The following is a 23,375-nucleotide window of genomic DNA, read 5'->3' as shown; positions in this document are numbered from 1 at the left end:
TATCCTTTGGTGCATGTAGGCTAGAAAGTTGTGGGATTTGCCCTCATACTCAATGTTTCCAAGCTTGCCTCTGGTTCAGTAGCAATGAGCTGTAGACGTTGCTTGGTTTAAGGGGTTGTAAATATAGGAAGAAAATTTTGAAGTGTTTATCATTGGCCTCTTTTTGCTTTATTTGGAAATAAAGACATAGGAGAAATTTTAGGCCTTGTTCTCCTTTTGAATAATTGGAGATTGTTATTCGCAAACCTTAAATATTTTGGTGAAAGGTTATCTGCTCCATGGTGAAGTGGATTTTGGAAAATTATTCATTTCTATCCTTATGAGTTGTTAAGTGATTGTCCAGTCATGGCACCGTCTTAGTATCTTCTTATTGAAATTCTCTTTTTCTGCTGAAAAGGAAGGAGTAGCTTTTTTTTCCTCATATGGTATGGGGAACTTGCGCCAACTGATACACTTTTTTCTTTTGACAGCAATTGAAGCTATTGACATCCCTCGCATTCTCTCACAACAGGGTGGTGAAACAGTTTATCCCTTGCCACGAATTAGAGCTTTAGAAGTTCACCCCAAACTAAATTTAGCAGCATTGCTCTTTGCAGTTGAGACAGTCACCTAAATCTATTAGACTGAGTTGCTAGCCTACATCTGAAGTCTGACGCGGTTTTCTGTGACAGAATATGTCGGGTGGTGACAACATAAGAAATAGGGCTACATACACTCGGGAGGGGAGGAAACAGCTCTTTGCAGTTCTTCAAAGTGCCAGGGGATCCTCAGGTGAATGTCTAATCTGGTTGTCTGGACAACATATTTGTACTTTTCCATTTTCAGATGACTTTGTAGTTCATATCCTGGTTTGAATTTTTAGTTTGACAGCACTATTTGGAATCTTCTAAAATACAGTTGTTCAATTTTCTAATTATTGCCTAGACAAAATATACCTTCACGGTTGTTCTCTTATCTGCACGTTATTTCATAAATATCTTGCTGCTATTTAAGATATTTTTCTTTTTTTTTTTCCTGATTGCTGATTACTATGGTGATTTGCAGCCTCGGTTTTGAAGGAAAAGCTTTTATCCATGGGTTCATCTGGAATTTTAGCCGACCATCAACTCCAGGCGCAAATGCAAGAGCATTATCATAAGGGGTGGGTTAACGTTATTGAAAAATACTTTTAACCACACCTTTTTCTAGGCACCCCTCGGTGCCTTTTATGTAATAGACACCCTATTTCAGTTAAAAATTCCATTATTGAAATTAATGGCTGATTTATCCTGAAACCTGATGTAAACTTATGCAAGTAGATTTCCCTAAGCAGCCTGTGGATCGACACAATCAGAGTTCCTTGGGGGTACATGTGCACACATATTGCATGTGCCCCTTGCCCACTGCAATCTATTTTCTGATTGTCTTCTGATCTATCTACTTGATAGTTTCACATATATTTTCTTCTTAGTCATTGGGCAATCTTTTTGACATTTATTTATCTTTTCTAGCAGGCATAGTCAACTAACAATATCAGACATAGCAAGGAAGGCATTCCTTTATAGTGTATGTTGCTTTCATGTTCTAATTTATAAAATTTATATGCCATCTCATGATACGGATTATTAGAAATCTGGGATGAAACTATTAATTGATAAACACTGAAATTTCTCATCTGTAATGTGTATTTGTGTTTTGTTGACTTCTAAACAAAATTGTATTGTTTTACTGGAAATGACTTGTAGAAAATAGGTGTGAAGAAAACCTTCTTGAAGTTGTAAACTAGTCATATATATGCTGCTAAAGTAGGAGATAGCTTCTTTAAGTTTTGATGCTGAAAATGTCAATATGATTCTATGCGGTTGAGTTAAGTTTAGGTTGTGGTCCTCTTCTAAGCTCAGTGAAACTTTTATTATGTGAAAGGCAGTAATGAATCTTGTTTGATGCCTAGTGAGATGAGCATTTTGTTGTTACGTACCTGCTTATGGAGACAGATGTTTCTTTTCAAAGTCAATAGCTAATTCGGCAGAATTTAGCATGTTAGTTTAGAAATTTTAATTCTTGTTGCATGTAATTCTCGATATTTTAGTAGACTAGAACATCTTGGTTAGTTTTTTTTTTTTTGTTTACTCAAATGTTTCATTAATTCAAGGATCACCATTTCTTTGGTTCTAAAATATTATGTTGTATAATTCTTGTAGCATTTTATGGAAGGTCATGCCAAAAGTACTCCAATATCTAGGTTGCCTCTCCTCACAGTTGTGGATGCCAAAAATCGGCTGAAGAATATTCCTGTTTGCCAGGTACTCAGTATTGCTTTATGTTGGTTGATGTCATACATGACGAATTTGTGTCTGATCTTTTTATTTTTTTGCAGCCAATTCATCTGGAACTTAATTTCTTCAATAAAGAGAATAGGGTTCTTCATTATCCTGTTAGGGCCTTTTATATAGACGGAGTAAACCTCATGGCATATAATCTCTGCTCTGGGTCAGATAGTGTCTACAAGAAACTTTACACATCGGTAATATTCCAAATGATGCTCTTTTAGTGAGATAAGTAATTTCATGTGGTCACTTACAGTAGAATTTGTTTTCAGATTCCTGCAAATGTAGAATATCATGTTAAGCACATGGTTTACAGCAAAAAGCGGCACCTATTTCTCGTTGTTTATGAATTTAGTGGTGCAACAAATGAAGTGGTTCTTTATTGGGAAAACACTGATTCTCAGTTAGCAAACAGTAAAGGAAGCACAATCAAAGGTATGTTTGTCCAGTGAAAATGCTTATTTATTCTTGCAGCTCTTTAGTGTACCATTTTGCATGTATCTAGTCACTTATAGTATTTTTCTTTGGAGCTTGTAGGTCGAGATGCTGCATTTATTGGTCCCAATGACAATCAGTTTGCAATTCTTGATGATGATAAGACAGGATTGTCCTTATACATCCTTCCAGGATTAGCAGCATTGGATGCTAATGAGAAGAATTTATTAGCTGAAGAGAACCAATCTGGGGACTCGAATGTTCATGCTATTCAGGGTCCACTACAGTTTATGTTTGATACTGAAGTTGATCGTATCTTCTCTACTCCCATAGGTGCTCGAGGAAATAAGATCTTTCATAATAAATATCTTGGTCATCATTAGTAGTTTTTTCAGTTAATTAGATCATGCTGATTAATGATTCAGTATCTCCTGTGATTGCAGAGTCTACTTTGATGTTTTCTTCTAATGGGAGCCAGATTGGCTTGGCAAAGTTGGTTCAAGGGTACCATCTTTCAACTAAAGATGGTCACTATATCTCAACAAAATCTGAAGGAAGAAAGGGCATCAAATTGAAAGCAAATGAAATTGTGCTCCAGGTAACCTGTTAAATGTTTTAGCTCGCTTGCCACTGATTGTCACATATAAAAATTAGGTAATTATTGAATGCATGGAGGTTGGAGCCTTTGGTGTAAAGAAATCTCCCTTCTTCTCTCAATAAGGAACTGAAGCATTTATTGGCTTGTTCTTTGTCACTTTTCTTTTGATCATGGTGTTCTGCTGACTTGAATGCCCTTGATTACAATTGTTAATTCTGCACAGATTTGCAAGATATGTTGCACAATGTGCAGTCCAGACATGTTGAAAATATAATTTTCCAGTTATTTTGGTGCATCAGAGCGTTATAGGCTAAAGTTGAAAAGTTATTATTAGTACCTGTTGGAAAATTTTCTTAATAGTTGGTACATTCACCATTCAATTCTGAGCATTGCTAGAAAAGGCCAGATGCAGCTTTGCTGTTTCTTCAGGCAACAGGACATTCCTTCTAGATGCTTATTTTGTATATGGGAGAAATGTAATGCATGAAAAGGACAGATGGAAGGCTCTGGTAGGGATTTCCTCCTATATTATCAATAAAAGAATTGCTGACGGGGAAGGGCTGCACTTAAAGTCTAAAGCATGATAACTCCTTAACTTGAAAACCATAAATAATAAATGGCTTTGGCATTTTGTAAATGAGATGTTGACACATATTAGTAGTGGTGGCAATGTGCCTGATTTGGCTAGGGGAGGGAGAGAGATGCTGATGGTGAGTAGAGTGAGGGTAGTTATTGCATTAATAATTCGTTGAAAATTTGTGAGATTCATAGGTTGAAGAGCTTATTAGAGATTGGCCATGACAAAATTTTCTTATTGTGTATGTGGTTCATGGACCAATCCAATATTTTCCTTCTATATCAAATAACAGCTGGTAATTTTGCTCTCTAAAGGTGCACTGGCAAGAGACTCTCAGAGGCTATGTTGCTGGAGTCTTAACGACACAAAGAGTGCTGATTGCTTCTGCAGATTTAGAAATACTGGCAAGCAGTTCCGTCAAATTTGATAGAGGACTACCATCAATATCCTGAACATTATCATGAAAATATTTTCTTGCATACAAGCACATGGCTACATAAATGCACATGCATAGACATATTTACTTTCTCATTCTTTGTACTTCAAGATTTGTCCAAACACTTAACTTTTGTGCACTTTAGATCCCTCTTATGGGTTGGGCCTGCTCTTCTTTTTTCAACTGCTACTGCCATCAGTATATTGGGCTGGGATGGAAAAGTGAGGACCATTCTCTCTATTAGCATGCCCTATGCAGGTTTGTAGGTTTTATCTGTTTTGTATTCCTAGGTGACACCATAGTTTAGGTTATTTGGATAATGTAGGCCTTAAATTTATTATCTGAATACATAGATTGGTTACTAAAACAGTTTGTCTATGCAGCATTGGTTGGTGCCTTGAATGATCGATTGTTGCTTATTAACCCAACTGACATAAATCCCAGACAAAAGAAAGGGGTTGAGATCAAGAGCTGTCTTGTTGGACTTCTTGAACCTCTTCTTATTGGGTTTGCCACAATGCAACAATTTTTTGAGCAGAAGCTTGATTTGTCAGAAATACTGTACCAGATAACATCAAGGTTTTCTTTTTTCTTCCCTTTTCTTGAGGGTATTAACCCTTAATATTTTAGTTTAAGGCTGCTGACAACCAACATACATATGTTTTGTTTGAATGAAGGTTTGACAGCTTGCGCATTACTCCTAGATCTCTTGATATTCTTGCTAGAGGTCCTCCTGTTTGTGGTGACCTTGCTGTGTCATTAGCTCAAGCGGGTCCACAGTTCACTCAGGTGAGCAAAGGATGATGCATTATAGTTATGTTTCATAGCTTATGAGTCTGTGTTTAATCTAAAAAAGAGTTCTAAATACATTCTGGAACAAACTTAGGTGTTACGTTGTGTCTACTCAATCAAAGCCCTCCGTTTTCCTACGGCGTTATCTGTTCTAAAGGATGAATTCTTGCGCTCTAGAGATTATCCGAAGTGTCCTCCAACTTCTCTTTTGTTTCATCGGTTCCGGCAATTGGGATATGCATGTATCAAGTAAGCAGATTTTGTTTTTTCTATGTTACTGTTCATGTAACCTTATATTTGTGCGTGCAATAGTTATGGTGCACTAGATTCTTCAGGGATGACTTTCTTTCTTTTCTTTTTTTGGAATAAAAATAATATGGTAAGATTCATGCACAAGCACCGACATGTGCAAACCGATGTACTCTTCAAGGATGACTTTCATTTTTAGTTCTTTCAAACTGTTTATGAAGAATCTCATTGTTATTCTTCTTGTCAACTCCTTATATGTAAAGGTGGGTTACAGGTTACTTCTCTGTCTCTGAAATTGGAAGATGAAATTCATATTGCTTTCTTCTATTTAGTGGATGTAATATCTGGCTTATGGTTTCCACATGGATTTCTAATATAATCTGCCTTACTGCTTAAAACTTTTAAATCTTACTTGTTCATGTTAGTTTAAGCTTCCTGTTACTATTGCACTGTGTTTCTGACAGGTGAAAATGCTACCTGCACAATTACCTCCCCCCTTCTCATGTCCTGATTCACACATAATTACTGGCCTTTAATCATAGGAAAAACGCTATGGATAATTTATCTTATGACATGTATAATACTTTTTGGGATCTTGTTTATCATAGATCAATTTTTTGCTTAACGATATGAAATATTGAAATTGCAGGTATGGTCAGTTTGATAGTGCCAAAGAAACATTTGAAGTCATTGCAGACTATGAAAGCATGCTGGATCTTTTTATATGCCACCTCAACCCCAGTGCAATGCGACGTCTAGCTCAGAGATTGGAAGAGGAAGGTGGTGATCCAGAATTGAGGCGATACTGTGAGAGGATTTTAAGAGTCCGCTCCACTGGATGGACTCAAGGAATTTTTGCCAATTTTGCAGCTGAGAGCATGGTTCCTAAAGGACCTGAATGGGGTGGTGGGAACTGGGAAATCAAGACTCCTACTGATATGAAGAGCATACCTCAGTGGGAATTAGCTGGAGAAGTGATGCCATACATGAAGACTGACGATGGTTCTATCCCTTCAATTATTACTGATCATATTGGTGTTTATCTGGGTTCAATTAGAGGGCGGGGAACTATTGTGGAAGTAAGAGAAGATAGCCTGGTCAAAGCCTTTATGCCTACAGGAAGTGATAATAAGCCAAATGGACCAGGTACATCTTTGGTTACATCTATATCTGATAAGTCCAATGGGGTGCTTGATGGTCAATCAAAGACTGGTTCCTTGATGGGTCTAGAAGCTCTCATGAAACAAAATTCTGGTTCAACTGCTGCTGATGAACAGGCAAAAGCTGCTGAAGAATTCAAGAAAACAATGTATGCTGCTGCTAATGATGGTAGCAGCAGTGATGAGGAGGGAGTATCGAGAACTAGAAAGCTACAAATTAGAATTCGAGATAAGCCAGCCACCTCTACAACAGTTGATGTCAATAAGATTAAAGAAGCCACAAAACAGTTTAAGCTTGGTGATGGATTGGGCCCTCCAATGAGTAGAACAAAATCCTTAACTGTTGGATCACAAGACCTTGGTCAGATCTTAATGCAACCTCCAGCCACTACTAGCGGAACTGTTACAGCTCCCTCAATTTCCAGTCCTGCTGATCTTTTCAGTACTGAATCATGGACCCAACCTGCACCAGTTGCACAGCATGCTCCAGGGGTCAAGGGTCTGGGAGTCACAGCTGGTCCTATACCGGAGGATTTCTTTCAGAATACAATTCCATCACTTCAGGTTGCAGCCTCACTTCCTCCTCCTGGAACTTATCTTGCAAAACTGGACCAAACTTCTCAAGGGGTTGAAAGCAATAAAGTATCACCTAATCAGGCAAATGCATCTGCACCTGATATCGGTTTTCCTGATGGTGGTGTGCCTCCACAAGCTAGTCAACAGCCTGACCTTGGTGTTGAGTCTGTTGGACTTCCGGATGGTGGTATTCCTCCACAAGCTCCTAGTCAAGTCATTCACATGTCACAGCCTCAGATTCCACTTCCCACACAACCCCTTGATCTTAGTGTCCTTGGAGTTCCAAATTCCAATGATTCAGGAAAACACACTCATCCTGGCTCTCCACCAGCATCTGTGCGTCCTGGACAGGTGAAGATACATGTGTTACAAGTTTGTTTGTGTGCATGCATGCATATCAGGAACATACATGCAGGACTTGCCTATAATTAAGTAGAAAAGTTCTTGAAATTTTTTCTGTAGTATTTTCTTATTTGAGAAGTATTTAGGTTAAATGAATAAAAGACCAATTTGAAGAATAAATCATCATCATTTTGTTATCTTATTTTGTTCCAAACAGAAAAACTGCATCACTATGTTATGTTTCACGATCTATGTGGAGGTATAGTTGAAGGAAAATGATGACCTGCTATTGAATGGTGATATCCCTTCCCTTTTGTTGCTTTTTAGTGTTTTTGTAGCAGTGAAAAAAGGGAAAATCTTCTCTTAAACATACTTTTTATGCTATGTGTTCATTCTGCAGCTGTGGCTCTATCTCAGATCTGTTTGTGTGTGACAGTTAATTTAACCAGAAAAAAATAAAAAGGAGCTAAGCAATTTATGATTCTAATATTATCATGGGGTTAAAATTCAAGTAGTGAAGTATGATGTGCATATAGATAGGAGACCAGATCTATAAGGTTTAGCGGGCCACAAGTTTCCTTTCTCGGTTGCTTCTTTTGCACAAATTCCTTATAGACTCTTCCTGGGAGATGTTTGGGATTGGCATCCAGCATGTATTTGTAACTATTCCGTGATGACAAATTTTGCAAGGAATCACATATATGTTATTTGTTTATATTTTCATGGCTATTTGTACAACAGGTTCCCCGTGGGGCAGCTGCTCCTGTGTGTTTCAAGACTGGTCTTGCTCACCTTGAGCAGAATCAACTTCCAGATGCATTATCTTGTTTTGATGAAGCTTTTCTTGCGCTAGCAAAGGACCACTCTCGCGGGGCTGATATTAAGGCTCAAGCAACCATTTGTGCTCAGTACAAGATAGCTGTAACTCTTCTTCAGGTGCTGTTACTTTTACCCTTCAAATAAAATAAATGAATTCTTACTGCTTCATCCAAATATATCTGCAGAAATATGGTGTAGTCTATATCAATGTTTGAGACAGTTTCTCTCTGCAAAAGTTGCCATTGTACATTGCTGAAGCTTTGGAAAGACCAAAACCGACTTACAGAAATCAGAAAATTACCAAAAAACCTAATTTACTAGAATGAAAAACCTTTATCAAAACCAGTTTTATCCTAAAAAAACAAATAATTGATTCTTTAAAATTATTTAGTTTTTCGTTTCAGTATTTTCCAGATTTGAGAGCTTTAAGAGCAATTGAGTGTTAAGCAATAGTTGGAACACTATTCTAGTACAAAGTTTACATATCTAAATTGGAAAAAACAAATTGGTATTTTAGTAAAATCAAAATACCAAAATTTTGCAAAATGGAAAACTGGAACAAAATTACCAATTTGCAGATTTTCACCAAATTTTCATTTTATCTCTGAATTACTCAACCAAATTTACCGAAAACGTATTGAATCCATTCGATTATCAGTTTTCAGTACCATACTTCCGTCCCTAGTTTCAAACTATCCAAAAGTGAAAAGTGTGACCAGATTCTTGAGATGATCTGGTAAATAGACCTGGCAAATTCTTGGACATATTGGCAAACTCTTATAAAAGCAGTATGTATTATAATGCATGTGTCAATTAACTCCTTTTGCTGCTCAATCTCAACAAGCTTTTATTCAATTAAGTTTTCTTGGAAGTTTCCGATATCCCAAGTTTTGATGTTCAAGATCTAGTTAGAGGTTAGAGGTTCAACTTTGGCTCTATGTTGGAGGGCCGGTCTTTGCCTTTCACATGCATTGCATGGAAACTAAAGACTAGGATCTTGACTAGATACCACATGTAGAAACTAATGAATGCACTTGTGCTTGCAGTTTCTTCCGTATAACAGTAATTAGTACTCATGATTTAATAAGCTAAGGTAGTGTTATTTTCAAAAAAAAATTAGCCAAGGTAATGTTTTGTTCAGGATTAAACTAACCAGCCTGATTCCAATCACTATAGTTGTGCTCCTCTTAGATCCAATCTTCCTAATGTTTTTTTTTTTTTTGGGAATATGTTATCTTGTAAGATTTCAGATTTGCGTGGGTGGTTTCTTGCTGTTTTACCATCAATAACTTAACATATATTTTTTCTTGTGGTTGGACTCCATTTGCTCCACTCTAGGAAATTGCAAGACTGCAGAAGGTCCAAGGTCCAAGTGCAATCAGTGCAAAAGATGAAATGGCAAGACTGTCGAGGCATCTGGGTTCCTTACCTCTTCTCGCAAAACATCGTATAAATTGCATCCGCACTGCCATTAAACGAAACATGGAGGTGCAGAACTATGCATATTCCAAGCAGATGTTGGAACTTCTCCTGTCGAAGGCTCCTCCTAGCAAGCAGGAAGAGTTGAGAGGCCTGGTTGATTTGTGTGTTCAGAGAGGTTCATCCAACAAGTCCATAGATCCACTAGAAGATCCTTCCCAGTTCTGTGCTGCTACACTCAGCCGTCTGTCTACCATAGGATATGACGTTTGTGATCTTTGTGGGGCCAAATTTTCAGCGCTCTCAACACCTGGATGTATTATCTGTGGTATGGGAAGTATCAAAAGATCAGATGCACTGGCCGGACCTGTTCCGTCACCATTTGGCTGAGATTAAAAGTCAGCAATTTTAAATTCTCTGCTCCAGAGAATTCTCATGGACAATTGGCATTACTGTTGTAGATTTTCACCGACACCATAACAGAAACTATCATCGGATGAGTGTTTCAAACAGTTTAATTATAGTGATATTTAGCTGCATCCATTTGTGTATATGATTTTTCTTTCCCCTTTTGATGAAATGTAATCGATTATGTAACCTTTACCCCATTTGTTCATTGTAATATTTGTTCCTTCCGATCTTGTGTTGGCAGATAATATAACTAGTCCACAGTTTTGTAAGAATTAAATTCAATATTCCACAGTGTGTTAATGGAATAGGCACGTGCTGCTTTGCTTGCTTGTGCAGGAAATTGCATTCGGGTTGACCAGTTTCTGTAGTAAGCCTATTTACCTCTAATCTCTCCGCCTTTCATACTACTGGAATGATGGTATATGGGCATTTTAGTTAAAACCTACCTCTGTTTTAAGTTTTGTAAGAATCAAAATGTGTAGGACCGTCAATTTTTATATATTATCTTTAATTTTAGTCATATTTTGATTTATTATTTATTTTATCAAAATACCTATACTTTTACTTTCCATTAGGACGACGCATAACGATTGAAGCAATGCAAAAGAAAAACAGAGAGGAAAAATCAATATGTAGTTGAATATACATATATATATATATATATATATATTTGATAACTTTGTCTCTTGTTCGGAAATGGCCTTAAAAAAATCTTACTGCTTACAGCTTAAAACATTCAAGTATTGAATAGCTATAGGTTTCTCTGACTCCAGGACCTGTTTACGTTGGCAATTCATTCATTTGATTATGTACTGATATGAGTATCTCAGACTATCCGAAGCTGCAATCAATAAAAATCTTGTTATCTCATCAAACCCATGTTGGAAGCCACAACCCGGACGACCAAAGGAGTGGTAACCTGTATTTTTCTGCTCTTCCAGGACAAAAAGCCAAATGTGTATCCTTTGGTTGGAGCAATCATCTTGAAATGCACAGTGAACATGATCTTCTGGCCATAGCTGTTGAAAACTAATCTATTTGGTGAAACAGTTGCATTAATTCCATGAGGAGAAGATACTACAGCTTTATAAATACTCCCCGGTCTCCCAACATTTGTCACAGTTCGATTCACTGAGAAGCTGTCTTTAAGGTCTGGCACCGCGATAGATGGATAATTCAGGTCAGAGGCTGTTCTGAGAGATTGAGTACAAGTCCCATTGTCTCCTGTAATCAGATGCAGTAACTTCTCATCATAACCAAGTGAACAGAGAAATGCTCTGTAGTCCTCTGGCTGTGCATCATAGATGAGGCCCGGGTCGGTAGCTCTTCTTGGTTCAGCAAAACCTGATCCGTAGTCAAACGAATTGCCCCTTCTTCCTTCAGGATCAACTGTGATGACCTTGTGGTTCTTATCCTTGATGGTAGCTGCATTGGTCTTATGTAGTCAGATTTTTGACAAGGTTCTGAATGGAGCTCCAAGTAGATGATTTTTTATAAAGAGGGTGAGAAGATACTTTTTTACTTCCACTTAAAGTGGATACCTTCTTTGTTTGTGCTTCCATAGTAGAAACCTTAAACGTCCAGAGAGCATAGTAGCAAAATGCAACCACATAGAGTAATCAAACATATAGGAAGAATTATAGACATGGTCTGAAACTAAAGAATATACCAGTTGTCATGATGGCAGATTTGATTGCAGATGGAGACCATGAGGGATGAATAGATTTTATCAGAGCTGCAATTCCTGTTACATGGGGGCAAGCCATCGAAGTTCCAGAAAGTATGTTGAAATGCATTTTTCCCACTGCTGGAGACCAAGCTGCTAGGATGTTCAGTCCAGGAGCTGTGATATCAGGCTACAAAGCAAAAGATTAGAAGATGAGCAGAATTTGTAATGACCATGAAGAAGAATTTGAGGAAGAAATAAACAATATGCTTTATCAAGAATTTCTTAGCTTACCTTTAAAATTTCTGGGGTTAAAGAATTTGGACCTTTGGAAGAAAATGCTGCAATACGAGGGGCGGGTTGAGATCCCAAAACAGTCTTGGCAGGGAAAATCATAGCAGTTGGCTTGCTGTTAACAGCAGAAGTTAGCCTGAGTAAGAAACAGACAGAATTCTAAGCCTATCCAATCAAGTTTCCATCTTCAAAAGCTTAAACTAACCGTGTGTTGTTAATGTAGGACAAGATTTCGTTCCCTGTACTCCTTCCTACCATAGCTGATGGGATTAGAAAAGGGATTGCAACATCCTTATCTTCATCATCAATAAGAATCATTCCTATTCCACCAGCCTCTTTCACTATCAAGCTCTTTGCCACCTTTGATTGCATAGAACTCTCAGCGTGTCGACAGACCAGAATTTTCCCTCTAGTCTTGGTCTTACTCAAGGAACTCTCTAAGCAGTAACTGCAGGAACAAGTAAAAGAGTAAAAATAACATGAGGTTTTCTTACAAATTGACATCTGAACTTCGCTCATTTCCAAGTACCTGTTGATTCACCTGGATTGATAAGGAGTAAAATATCCAGCATAGGCTTCGGATGCGGAAATGATTCTTGCAGAAGCATTCATTTTGAAACGACTGAGACTTTCACCCTGTTTGACAACTGAGAACTAATAAGCTTTGTTGTTTCCATGGTGAAATATTATTGCAGATAAGGTGTTATTACCGTAAACTTAGAACCATCTCCTAGAAGAATGTCAGACATGAAATCCCTATCTGTTGAACCAGCAGCTACTGTAATCATCCAAGGGGCAACATTTGTGGCAGAACCTTGGCTTCCAGCATTTCCAACTGAAGCAACAACCAAAATTCCATGGCTAGCAGCATGGAATGATCCCACAGAAATGGCATCATTGAAATAATCTCCCTGGGGAGCATCAGGACCAATAGACAGAGACAAGATATGAACCCCATCTCTGATGGCATCATCAAATGCTGCTAGTAAGTCAACATCATAGCAACCGGAGTCCCAACAGGTTTTGTATACAGCAACCCTGGCCATTGGTGCACCACCTCTTGCTCCCCCAGCAGCCAAACCCTTGTAGTTCACATTTGTCACATGGCGACCAGCAGCTGTAGACGCCGTGTGGCTGCCATGGCCAGAGCTGTCCCTGGGGGATCTGTATGACACCGTATTTACAGAATCTTCCTCAGCCTCATAGCCACTGAAATAATACCTAGCTCCAATCACTTTCCTGAGTGCAAAATTTAAACATCAGTTACCTACATAAGTAATGCACCAAGAATATTAGAATAGAGATTTTGAAGAGAACCTGTTGCAAGATGAAGCATTAAATGCTTCTCCTGTTTGGCACTGACCCTTCCACTGGATTGGCACTGGGGGCATGCGAGCATCACTGAAACTTGGGGATTCAGGCCATATCCCTGCATGTGTCCAGCCGGGGAAAATTTTATCATGGCGGAACAAGAATTTCTGGCTAAGATCAAATAGAAAGTAGTGAATGAAGCGTTCCTCACCTGTATCTATGAACCCAACAATAACATTGGCCTCTTTCTCGGTGGAATACCCAGGAATCCCTGCGCTTTCGTTTCCCGCAAGGCCCATGAAATCCCAAGAATGAGTAGTGTGCAGCTTTCTTTTCTCATTAGGAAATACAGAGACCACTCCCGGCATGTCTGCCAAGTAATATGTTTAATGTATTATTGAATCTCAAAACAGAAAGGAATCAGGATCCTACGAAACGGGAAAACGTGGAAGAGAAGTTATTTTATAATGCATAAATTATTACCAGCAATTTGTGAAGCTTGATCGTCGGTTAACTTGGCTGCAAAGCCTCTGAAACCATGCCTGTAACTGTAAACATGAGAAGACTTTGCCTTCAACATGCTGTTTGTCATTCAGAAACTTCAGTGCCGCTCAAATGAAAAAAGTCTATAAACATTTCTAATGAAGAAGAAGAGCAAAATGTAGAAACAAGAAGTGAAAATGTACCTTCCACCATGAACAGCAGCAAGCAAGTGGTGATTTTGGCGCAAAATATCATCTGGGCCGTGATGGGTTTTACTTCCCATATAAACTACATACACCTGTAATAAACAGAGTAGTGCGAAGATTATGTAAGACACCCGAAATGCGCCAAGAAAAAAAAAGTGAGGAAGAGCAGCTGAAAGTCAATAACCTTGGAGGAGTAGGAAATATGGAGTTGGAGGAGAAAAACAGCGAGCAATAGCAGTACACTGAAGAAGCAAAAACAACTCTTACCAGAACCCATTATCCGAATGAGAGAAAATATTGGGAATGCAGAGAAGAAGAAGATGAGGTGGGTAGAAAGAAAGCAAGTGGAGAAACCAAGTAAGAGAATGTTTGAGGAATTTACTGCATTGGGGAGAGTGAAAAGGGTTTTATAAGAGGATTAAAAGAAAAAAGTACAAAACATCCCAAACGCCGATAAAACATAAAAGGAAAGAATAATTTGCTGAGCGCACTCGATGTGCTGATTCCAATAAAGAAAGAATGAATTAGACAAGACGTGTGGGTTTTTGTGGGTTTTGGAGGAAAAGCAAAGCAAGCAACGGATTACAAACAACAATGGCTTTTCAAGTAAGCCATGAATCCTGGAGACACCATTTTCAACTTGAACATTATATTATTTCTTCCCTTCACGCATTAACCATCTTGAGCTGCCATTATTTGCGGGTTTCTTCAACCTTTCAAATTAATTTTTGGGTATTAAAATAGCTGAAACAATTTTCTTTCTTGTCTTTAGAGAAAAAGAAATTGAAAAGGGAGTTTTTTACTGGTTAAGAATAATTACTAATGGAGATAAAGTAATAATGATTGCTAGTTGCCATTTTTTTTTTTTCATTTCTGCCCGTTACATACAACGTATGAATAAGAAAGTGATTATTATAATCTGAATAGAAAATTGATTCACGTGAGAAGTGAACCCTTGTGGGTCAATGTGAGTGTTCTAATTTCAAATCCCCCTTTTCCTGTGGCTCTCTGCCCATCATCTCATTTTCTTCTTCCCAACTGTCCTGCCCAGATCCGGGGTAATTGGCATGACCAAGTTATTAATACCCAGAAAAACATACATTATATGCATATTTTATAATTGGTAAAATTAATTAATTAAAAATATATATATATATATATATTAAGGAGGCAGTAAAGGAGTGAGCTATTGGAAAATCAATCATGTTAAGATGTAATGCGGGAGCGATTCAGGTGAGGAGGAGTGGTGTGTTGACTAAAAAATAAAGGGAACATGCTTTTCGGTGCTAGAAAGTAAACTCTCCTCTTAATTAAATTATACGCACCGCTTCAGAATCGCCCTCCATGTGAACTACTTTAAATCACCATATGACCACCCTCCTTTCCATACACTCATCATATATATATATATATTATATTATATATAATTTATTTATTTATTTTCCAATATTACCCTATTTCTTGTTACGCATTTATGACCACTTTTTATATCCAGAAGAAAAAAAAAAAAAAAAAAAAAGCCAGATGGTTTGAGTTTTAGTGGGTTTAAACCATTAAATAGGAGTTAATTGGGCTGCTGAGCCCAAAGTCCAAGCTCACAAAGTCCATGACTTTTTATATATATATATAAAAAAAAAATCTACTAAATTTATTTACCAAACATGAATTAATTATATCAATCACCTAAAAATAATTACGAACAGTATATTGCATTATTATTATTATTATTATTATTATTATTATTATTATAATTCTTTAACATCACTATCTCTACTTATATTATTATTTTTTTAAAGATATTTTGGGTAAGTGTACAAAACATCAAGATTTTAATTTGATAGGTAATAATAGTTTAAAGCTGAAGTCTCACTTCAATAATGTAATTTGGTCATTCTGGTTGGAAGGCAAAAAATTAAGAGTAAATCATGTACTACAATTATTTTTTTAACTAAAAAAAATGTTATGTTAAATTTTACTTTTTATTGTGACTATCTCAACTAAGAAATAATTAAACTAAATTAATCGTTATAATTTTTATTAATATTTTAATAAATTAAATTATTGATCTTGTTAAATCAAATATTATAAATTAATAATTTTTAATTCATAATATACTTATAAAGTAATGACTACATTTTCAATGAGTTGAAATTTGTAATGTAAAAATTTGTAATCATTAGACCCACTGTATTGTATCGGATATATACCAAAATTTTTTATATTTTTTCTTGAATTACATAATTATTTTATGAAAAAACAAAAAAAAAAATTAAAACTAAACATTGAATACCACAATTCAATTTTAATCCAACACAATAATTTATGACAAACTATGTAATACCCTTGATTAATTAATTTTAATATAATTAAAATTAATATAAAAATATAATTTTTTAATTTTTATTTAATGTAAAAATAAAAAAAAAATAAATAAATGATGAAATTGAAAATAATTTTAGAGAAAAATGATAAAAATTTGGATTATGGAGATATTTTTGAAAGAAAAATAAAAAATTATGGGTCAAAACGTAATTCAAAAAAATTGTACAACGCAGGACACCCAGTCAGCAGCCCTGACGAATCGGAGCGCGCCGCGTGGCAAGGGACGCTGATGCAGTGCCACGCGGTCACGCTGGCGATCTGCATGCCTGCGATCAGACAGTCTAGATCAAACGCGATCGACGACCCAGATTAAAAAGAGACTGATATAAATAACTATCTTCACACTAAACCCTAACCTTAGTTGCCAGACCCTCCCCGTTGGAGAAGAAGACCAAGTCGTCGGGAAGGGAGCCAACCGCCGCCGCGCCGAAGCCACTTTCGATCGCCAAAAGAAGTAAAAAAAATTTTCTTTGTTTAAAATTTAATTTTAAACACCTACATAGCCAAATCAGAGCAAAAGGACCAGCGAATTGGCCGAAAATTGCGAGCAAAATTCAACAGCGCCGTCGTAGGAAAAAATAAAAACTGCCTTCGATGAGGCCCTTCCCGATTCCCGTTTCATGTAATTTTTCCACCATTGTAATCATCATTCCTTTCTCTACAGGTTAACCGAAGCAAAACACCAAACCACGAAGGTGAGCTGGCGGAGCCGTTGCACCGAAGAACCTCGCCCCTAGTAAATTTCGATTTTTCAACTTTTTTTCGCCAATTCAGGCTCCTTAACGTGTTTTCTCACAAGGATTGGTACAAAACCAATCGAATTCGGCTAAAAAGACCAAAAATAGCCGACTCGAGGCAAACCATCATCGAAGCACGGCGGCATCGCCTTGCTAAAATTCTGGAATTGGCCAAAAAGGGTTCCTAACACTGATTTTGGATTTTTTAGGATATTTCTATGCACTTGAAGCGCGTTTTAATCCTCAAAAAAAAGTTCAGGGAACCCGGGGACTGCTAGTATATGCAGTCAAAACTTTAGCATTTTGGACATCAATTTGAGTAAGAATCGCTCATCTTATTCTCTGTTATATAATTAAAGTTTAATCTTAAATAATATGGTATTTTGTGAAACTTAAAAAATATTCATAGTTAATTACAGGTTACTAATGAATGCGGAACCGATTATTTACTATTATTTACTATGTTTAACCGATTACTTAATTTTACAGTTTTCGAGCGTATGATAATACACTGAAATTAGTATGATGATGCGATTGTATTCCTTTTATACATGTTTTGCTTGTTTTGTGTGACTATAGTTGAATTGAGAAACTGAAAATTAAAGATAAACGAAAAACTATTTGATTAAGTGGATGGATGAAACGACAGTCTTACTAGATATCTTAGGAGATGGTGGACAGACCAAGTACATAAAGAACCCTACCATAAACATTACCTCATATCGGACGGGGTATCGAAGTTTGGTAATTTGGTGCTCATACCAGACGGGATATAGGGATGACCCGTTTCACTCTCATACCAAATGGAGTATTGAGGAATGATATATTTTGGTGCTCATAGTAGACGGAATATGAGGACGGTCCATTAATTGAAAATATAAAAAGAGAGTTCACGCGTAGTGGAAACATCCATATGGACCCTATGAATACTAGTAGGCTGATAAAAGGGAAAGTTGTTGTTCCGACTGATTGTATATAAAATTATGATATGTATTATATTATTGATTCTATAGATTTTTTTTGGTAATCTCGCTACTGTAAGTATCCGGTAAATAATTTTATTTATAAAAAACGAATTTACTTAAATTAAAAAATTTATTAATTTTTTTTATTTTTAACAATATTCATTTCTGTGTTAGTGAGTAGCGTGATATTCTTACTGGGTTAGTGTAGCTCATTCTTTCATTAACCATTTCAGATCAAGAAGACCAGGATCTAGAACCCGATCCACAAGAAGATTGCGAGTAAGATGTTCAGTTTGTTTACTTTCAATTTATTTCTTTGGTTATTTGTTGTTCTTTTAGAAGGGTTATTCCCAAAAGCCTTATTTGACACTTTCAATTATTGTGTAAGGAATGTAAATTCTAATTTATTATTTCGCCTCCGCACTAATTTTATAATTTGTTACCTTTGAAGTTTTCGGGGTCATTACAGTTGGTATCAGAGCCGCGTTCCTCGAAATCATTCCTTACATAAAATCCTTAGGAAACACCAAAAACAATGAATTATCACTCAACCATTCTTTATTAAATGCAGCTCGGGAGGGTTCGCTTCGAGAGAATGTTGGCCGGTTGTTTGAGATGCTGGAAAGACTCATCGCTATCTAGCAGGCACGAGAGGAAATGAAGGAGCTACCTGACCCTCCCTCACTACCATAGGTTGAGCCACCCCTGCAACGAGAGGATCCCGAGCCACCCCAGTACGACCCTGCTCCTCTACAGTACTACCCGGTACCACGATAATATGATCAGGTGCCCCAGTACCACCCGACACCACCACAGTATGGCCCGGTGCCCCAACTGTATCACCCAGCACCATCACAGTACAATTCGGTGCCTCCACTGTATCATCTAGTACCACCACATGGCCATCCAGTCTATCTTCAGCACAGTCTAATCCCTCTTCTACGAGACTCAGTACCTCCCATGATGGACCCGAGCTACATTGAGAGATATAAAAGAATAAACTCATTTACTTTGCAGGAGGATCCTCCGTTGAAGAGGCCGAGTACTGGTTAGCTGAGATAGAGAAGGCTTTCACGACTCTTGGAGTGATTCCTGAGCAGAGGGTTATCCTTGCTACCTACATGCTGGTGGGAGAGGCAGGCCGCTAGTGGCAACTCAAGCAGGCCACCCAGCCCATTCTATTCACTTGGGAACAATTCTTGACGGCCTTTCATGCAGAGTACCTTTTAGAGCATCTCCGACATTTGAAGAAAATAGAGTTTGTACACCTGATCTAGGGGGACGTGACTGTATCAGAATATGCTTGAAAGTTCCTAAATTTGGGCTAATATTCCTCTGAGAGCATGATAGATGAAGGCAGGAAGGTAAAAAAATTCGAGTAGGGTTTCCGTCCTGAGATCAGACAGCAATTATATGCATTCGAGCTCAGTACTTACTCAGCTGTTCTGGCCAAGACATAGTTAGTGGAGAGGAACCTTCACATTTTTCCTCCAACAGTGGGGAACCTCATGCCTTCGGCTTCATACCACATACCAGCACCTACTGCACTTATTCAATAGAATAAGAGACCCAGGCCGATGAATCAGGCTCCCCCTTAGATTCCAACAACATGACGCAGTAAGACCTGTCAGCACTTTGGCAAGGATCATGGGGACCGACCCTACTATTGCCTCAACAACACATGTCGCATATGTGGTAGTGTCCAACATTATGCAAGGGAGTGCCCGAGGAACCAGAACCAGATCAGACCTCCTATTCAGGGTAGGACTTACAACCTCACTCAATAAGATGCAGAAGCCAACCTAAACGTGGTACAGGGTACGCACATTATCTGTAATCCTCTTGCACATATTTTGGTTGATACTGGTGCCTCACATTAATTTGTTTTGCATGTTTTTACATCAAAATTAAATGTATTACCTGAAAGACTTGATTCTGTGTAGTTTGTATCTACTCTTAGAAGTATGACACTACTAGAAGAGGTTATATACAAAGCATGTGTCATAGATATAGCAGATAGAAATTTGAGTGTAGACCTAATATAAATTGACACGAAAGATTTTGATGTAATTTTAAAAATAAACTGGCTAGTGGCAGATCACGCCACCATAGATTGTTTTCATAAGAATGTTGTATTCAATCATCTTAATGATGAGTCATTTACAAATTAATAAAATTCTTTAGCATTTGTTCCCTCATGAAAAATTTTTCTATTATCAAGTGCTTTAACCCAGCTGTTTCTCTAACTAGGCAAACTCAAGAAAGAAATTTGTATTCAAGAGATCCTGATAGTTCGAGACTTTTCATATATGTTTTCGGATGAACTATTTGGACTATCAGTGGACAGAGAAGTCGAATTCACCATAAACTTTCAGCCAGGTACCCAGCCTATTTCAGTTGTTCCTTACCGCATGAGTCTTGTTAAGATGGAAGAGCTGAGAAAACATATCAATGAATTGCAGGACAATGGATTTATCTGACATAGTATGTTCCTTTGGGGTGTTGGAGTCACATTTGCAAGAAAGGGAGATGAAACATTGAGGTTATGTATTAACTACAGAGATCTGAATAGGGTCACGATCAAGAACAAGTACCCCCTTCCCAGAATTGATGACCTTTTTAATCAGTTACAGGGTGCCTAAATCTTTTCCAAAATAGACCTAAGTTCAGGTTACTATCAGTTAAAGATCAAGGCAGAAGACATTCTCAAAACAGCATTTCAAACCAAGTACGAATACTATGAGTTCCTGGTCATGCTACTTGGACTAACCAATGCACCAGCCATCTTCATGGATTTGATGAATAAGATTTTCAGATAATTCCTAGATCAGTTTGTCATTGTATTCATCGATGATATCTTGGTTTATTTAAAAAATAGAGAGGAACACGCTCACCATCTGACTCAAGTTTTGTAGATTCTCAGAGAGAAGAACTTGTATACAAAATTGAGTAAGTGTGGATTCTGCTTTGAGCAGACTACATTCTTAAGACACATCATATCAAAGGATGGAGTGTCAGTGAACCCCAAAAAAGTTGAAGAGTGCTCGACTGGGAAAAATTGACTTCGATCAAGAAAATCTGCAACTTTTTAAGGATAACAGGTTATTACCGCAGGTTTGTGGAATGATTTTCTAGTCTACCTGCTCCTCTGACTCGGCTCACTAAGAAGAATATCAAGTTTGAGTAGAACGAGGACTATAAAAGAAGTTTTTCAAAACTAAAGAAATAATTGACTATTGCACTTGTGTTGGCCTTACCGAACGGATCGGGTGGATATACAGTTTATAGTGATGCCTCATACCTAGGGTTAGTTTGTGTTCTAATGCAGCATGGGAAGGTCATAGCCTATGAGTCCAGACAGTCTTCAATCATAAGAAAAACTACCATACCTATGACTTAGAACTTGTCGCAATTATCCATGCCTTGAAAACTTGGCGCCATTACTTGTATGGGGAGACCTTTCAGATCTATACCGACCATAAGAGCTTAAAACATATATTTACTCAAAAGAATCTCAACATGCATCAAATAAGATGAATAGAACTCCTCAAGGACTATGATTATAACATCTTATATCACTCGAGTAAAGACAACATAGAAGCCGACGCACTCATCAAAAAAAGTGCAGGTATATTAGCTCACTTGATGGTTTCAGAATGCAGAGTAATAGGGGCCACACAACAGGTACAACTTCAGGACGTGAAGAAAATTACATGTTTGGCCCATCTGACTATTCAACTTGAGTTGATCCAGAGAATAGATGAAGCTCAGTCCGCCGATTCCACCTTAGCAGCCCTCAAGAAATATGCAAAAGAGGGAGTTAATTCATAATTTCGAGTTTCTACTGATGGGTTGCTTAGATTTCAGGACAGGGTGTGTGTTGCAGATGACAGTGAGTTAAAAAGGGAGATCATGACAAAGGCCCATAGCTCAAAGTTTGTCATGCATCCTAGAAGCATTAAGATGTATCAAAGTATGTCACTCCTATTTTGGTGGAACAGGATAAAAAAAGATGTAGCCGACTTTATTTCTAAGTGTTTGGTATGTCAGCAGGTCAAGGCAGAGCATCTACGCCCAAGCGAGCTACTTCAGCCATTATCAATTCCGGAATGGAAGTGGGAACATATCACAATAAATTTCGTGACAGGATTACCTAGGGCACGCTCAGGACATGATGTCATCTGGGTAATTGTTGATAAGCTTACCAAGTCTTTCCACTTCTTAGCCATCAGGATGACCGAGCTCTTGAACAAGTTAATAAGAATGTATATCCAAGAGATAATCAGATTACATGGAGTGCCAATGCCAATTACAGTAGTGTCCGACATGGACCTCAGTTTCACTTCTCAGTTCTGATCTAGTTTTCAGCAAGCCATGGGAACGAATCTGTCCTTTAGTACTGCATTCCACCCTCAAACCGATGGACAATCAGAAAGGACAATCTAGTCACTTGAGGATATGCTCTGAGCTTATATTCTTGATTTCGGGGGGCCATTGGGATGATCATTTACCCCTGATAGAGTTCACTTACAACAACAGTTACCAAGCAAGTATTGACATGGCTCCGTACGAGTCGTTATATGGTTGCCCATGCAGATCGCCAATATGTTGGGAAGAAGTGGGTGTTCTATTCTCCCTTTTATCATACCGGACAAGGTATAGGGACGGTTTGTTAATTGAAAATGTAAAAAAGATGGTTTACACGTAGTAGGAACATCCCTATGGACCCTCATAGATATCAGTAGACTGATAAAAGGGAAGGTTGTTGTTCCGACTGATCATATATGAAATTATGATATGTGTTATGTTATTGACTTTATGAGTTATTTTTGGTAATCTCGTTACGGTAAGTATGCAGTAAATAATTTTATTTATGACAAACGAATTTACTTAAATTAAGAACTCCATTAGTTATTTTTATGATTTTTACCAACCTTCATTTCTGTGTCTATGAGTAGCGTTATATTCTTACTGGGGTAGTGTATCTCACTCTTTCATTAATCATTTCAAATCAAGAGAATTAGGATTCAGAGCCCGATCTACAAGAGGGTTGCGAGTAGAACGTTCAGTTTGTTTACTTTTAATTTATTTCTTTACTTATTAGTTGTTCTTTTAAAAGAGTTATTCTCGTAAACCCTATTTGTCATTTTAATTTATTGTGTAAGAAATATAAATTCTATTTTATTATTTTATTTTCGCACAAAATTTATA

General features: G+C 37.4%; 2 protein-coding genes across 5 annotated transcripts in view; one reads left to right on the top strand and one right to left on the bottom strand.

The window, feature by feature from the left end:
* The window catches only part of LOC110822542 (Transducin/WD40 repeat-like superfamily protein), a 31,960-nt gene extending 21,500 nt beyond the window's left edge, over positions 1 to 10,460 (top strand). The window contains exons 9-25 of one of the 2 annotated variants that reach the window (XM_088217509.1): positions 471 to 595; positions 672 to 771; positions 1,045 to 1,141; positions 1,494 to 1,545; positions 2,181 to 2,282; positions 2,357 to 2,503; positions 2,579 to 2,741; positions 2,844 to 3,074; positions 3,185 to 3,339; positions 4,231 to 4,359; positions 4,493 to 4,610; positions 4,736 to 4,931; positions 5,030 to 5,141; positions 5,239 to 5,393; positions 6,043 to 7,480; positions 8,213 to 8,407; positions 9,629 to 10,460. In XM_088217509.1, coding sequence (XP_088073635.1) covers positions 471 to 595; positions 672 to 771; positions 1,045 to 1,141; positions 1,494 to 1,545; positions 2,181 to 2,282; positions 2,357 to 2,503; positions 2,579 to 2,741; positions 2,844 to 3,074; positions 3,185 to 3,339; positions 4,231 to 4,359; positions 4,493 to 4,610; positions 4,736 to 4,931; positions 5,030 to 5,141; positions 5,239 to 5,393; positions 6,043 to 7,480; positions 8,213 to 8,407; positions 9,629 to 10,099 — 3,986 coding nt within the window. In that variant the 3' untranslated portion in view covers positions 10,100 to 10,460. Of the gene's footprint in view, positions 1 to 470; positions 596 to 671; positions 772 to 1,044; positions 1,142 to 1,490; positions 1,546 to 2,180; positions 2,283 to 2,356; positions 2,504 to 2,578; positions 2,742 to 2,843; positions 3,075 to 3,184; positions 3,340 to 4,230; positions 4,360 to 4,492; positions 4,611 to 4,735; positions 4,932 to 5,029; positions 5,142 to 5,238; positions 5,394 to 6,042; positions 7,481 to 8,212; positions 8,408 to 9,628 lie in introns of both variants that reach the window. The other variant, XM_088217508.1, reaches the window with a different exon arrangement.
* Positions 10,461 to 10,751: 291 nt separating this feature from the next.
* On the bottom strand, positions 10,752 to 14,794 carry LOC110822223 (subtilisin-like serine-protease S). Of its 3 annotated transcripts, none has more exons than XM_088217507.1 (11): positions 14,265 to 14,794; positions 14,078 to 14,172; positions 13,875 to 13,939; positions 13,603 to 13,761; positions 13,398 to 13,509; positions 12,791 to 13,319; positions 12,622 to 12,716; positions 12,286 to 12,528; positions 12,081 to 12,216; positions 11,790 to 11,976; positions 10,752 to 11,545 (listed from the first exon to the last, which is right to left on the bottom strand). In XM_088217507.1, the coding sequence occupies exons 1-11, from the start codon at positions 14,355 to 14,357 to the stop codon at positions 10,983 to 10,985; spliced, it is 2,277 nt and encodes a 758-aa protein (XP_088073633.1). In that variant the 5' UTR covers positions 14,358 to 14,794; the 3' UTR covers positions 10,752 to 10,982. The 3 variants fall into 3 exon arrangements, with proteins under 3 accessions (XP_088073633.1, XP_088073632.1, XP_021907961.2); XM_088217506.1 differs by having other exon boundaries at positions 13,875 to 13,972; positions 14,265 to 14,793; XM_022052269.2 differs by having other exon boundaries at positions 12,081 to 12,195; positions 13,875 to 13,972; positions 14,265 to 14,790.
* Positions 14,795 to 23,375: the final 8,581 nt, after the last annotated feature.

This window comes from Carica papaya, chromosome 4, assembly GCF_054855325.1.
Source record: "Carica papaya isolate Zhongbai chromosome 4, ASM5485532v1, whole genome shotgun sequence".
Taxonomy (NCBI): domain Eukaryota; kingdom Viridiplantae; phylum Streptophyta; class Magnoliopsida; order Brassicales; family Caricaceae; genus Carica; species Carica papaya.
Note: the sequence above shows the minus strand (reverse complement) of the source record. Positions and strands in the feature narration are given on the sequence as shown.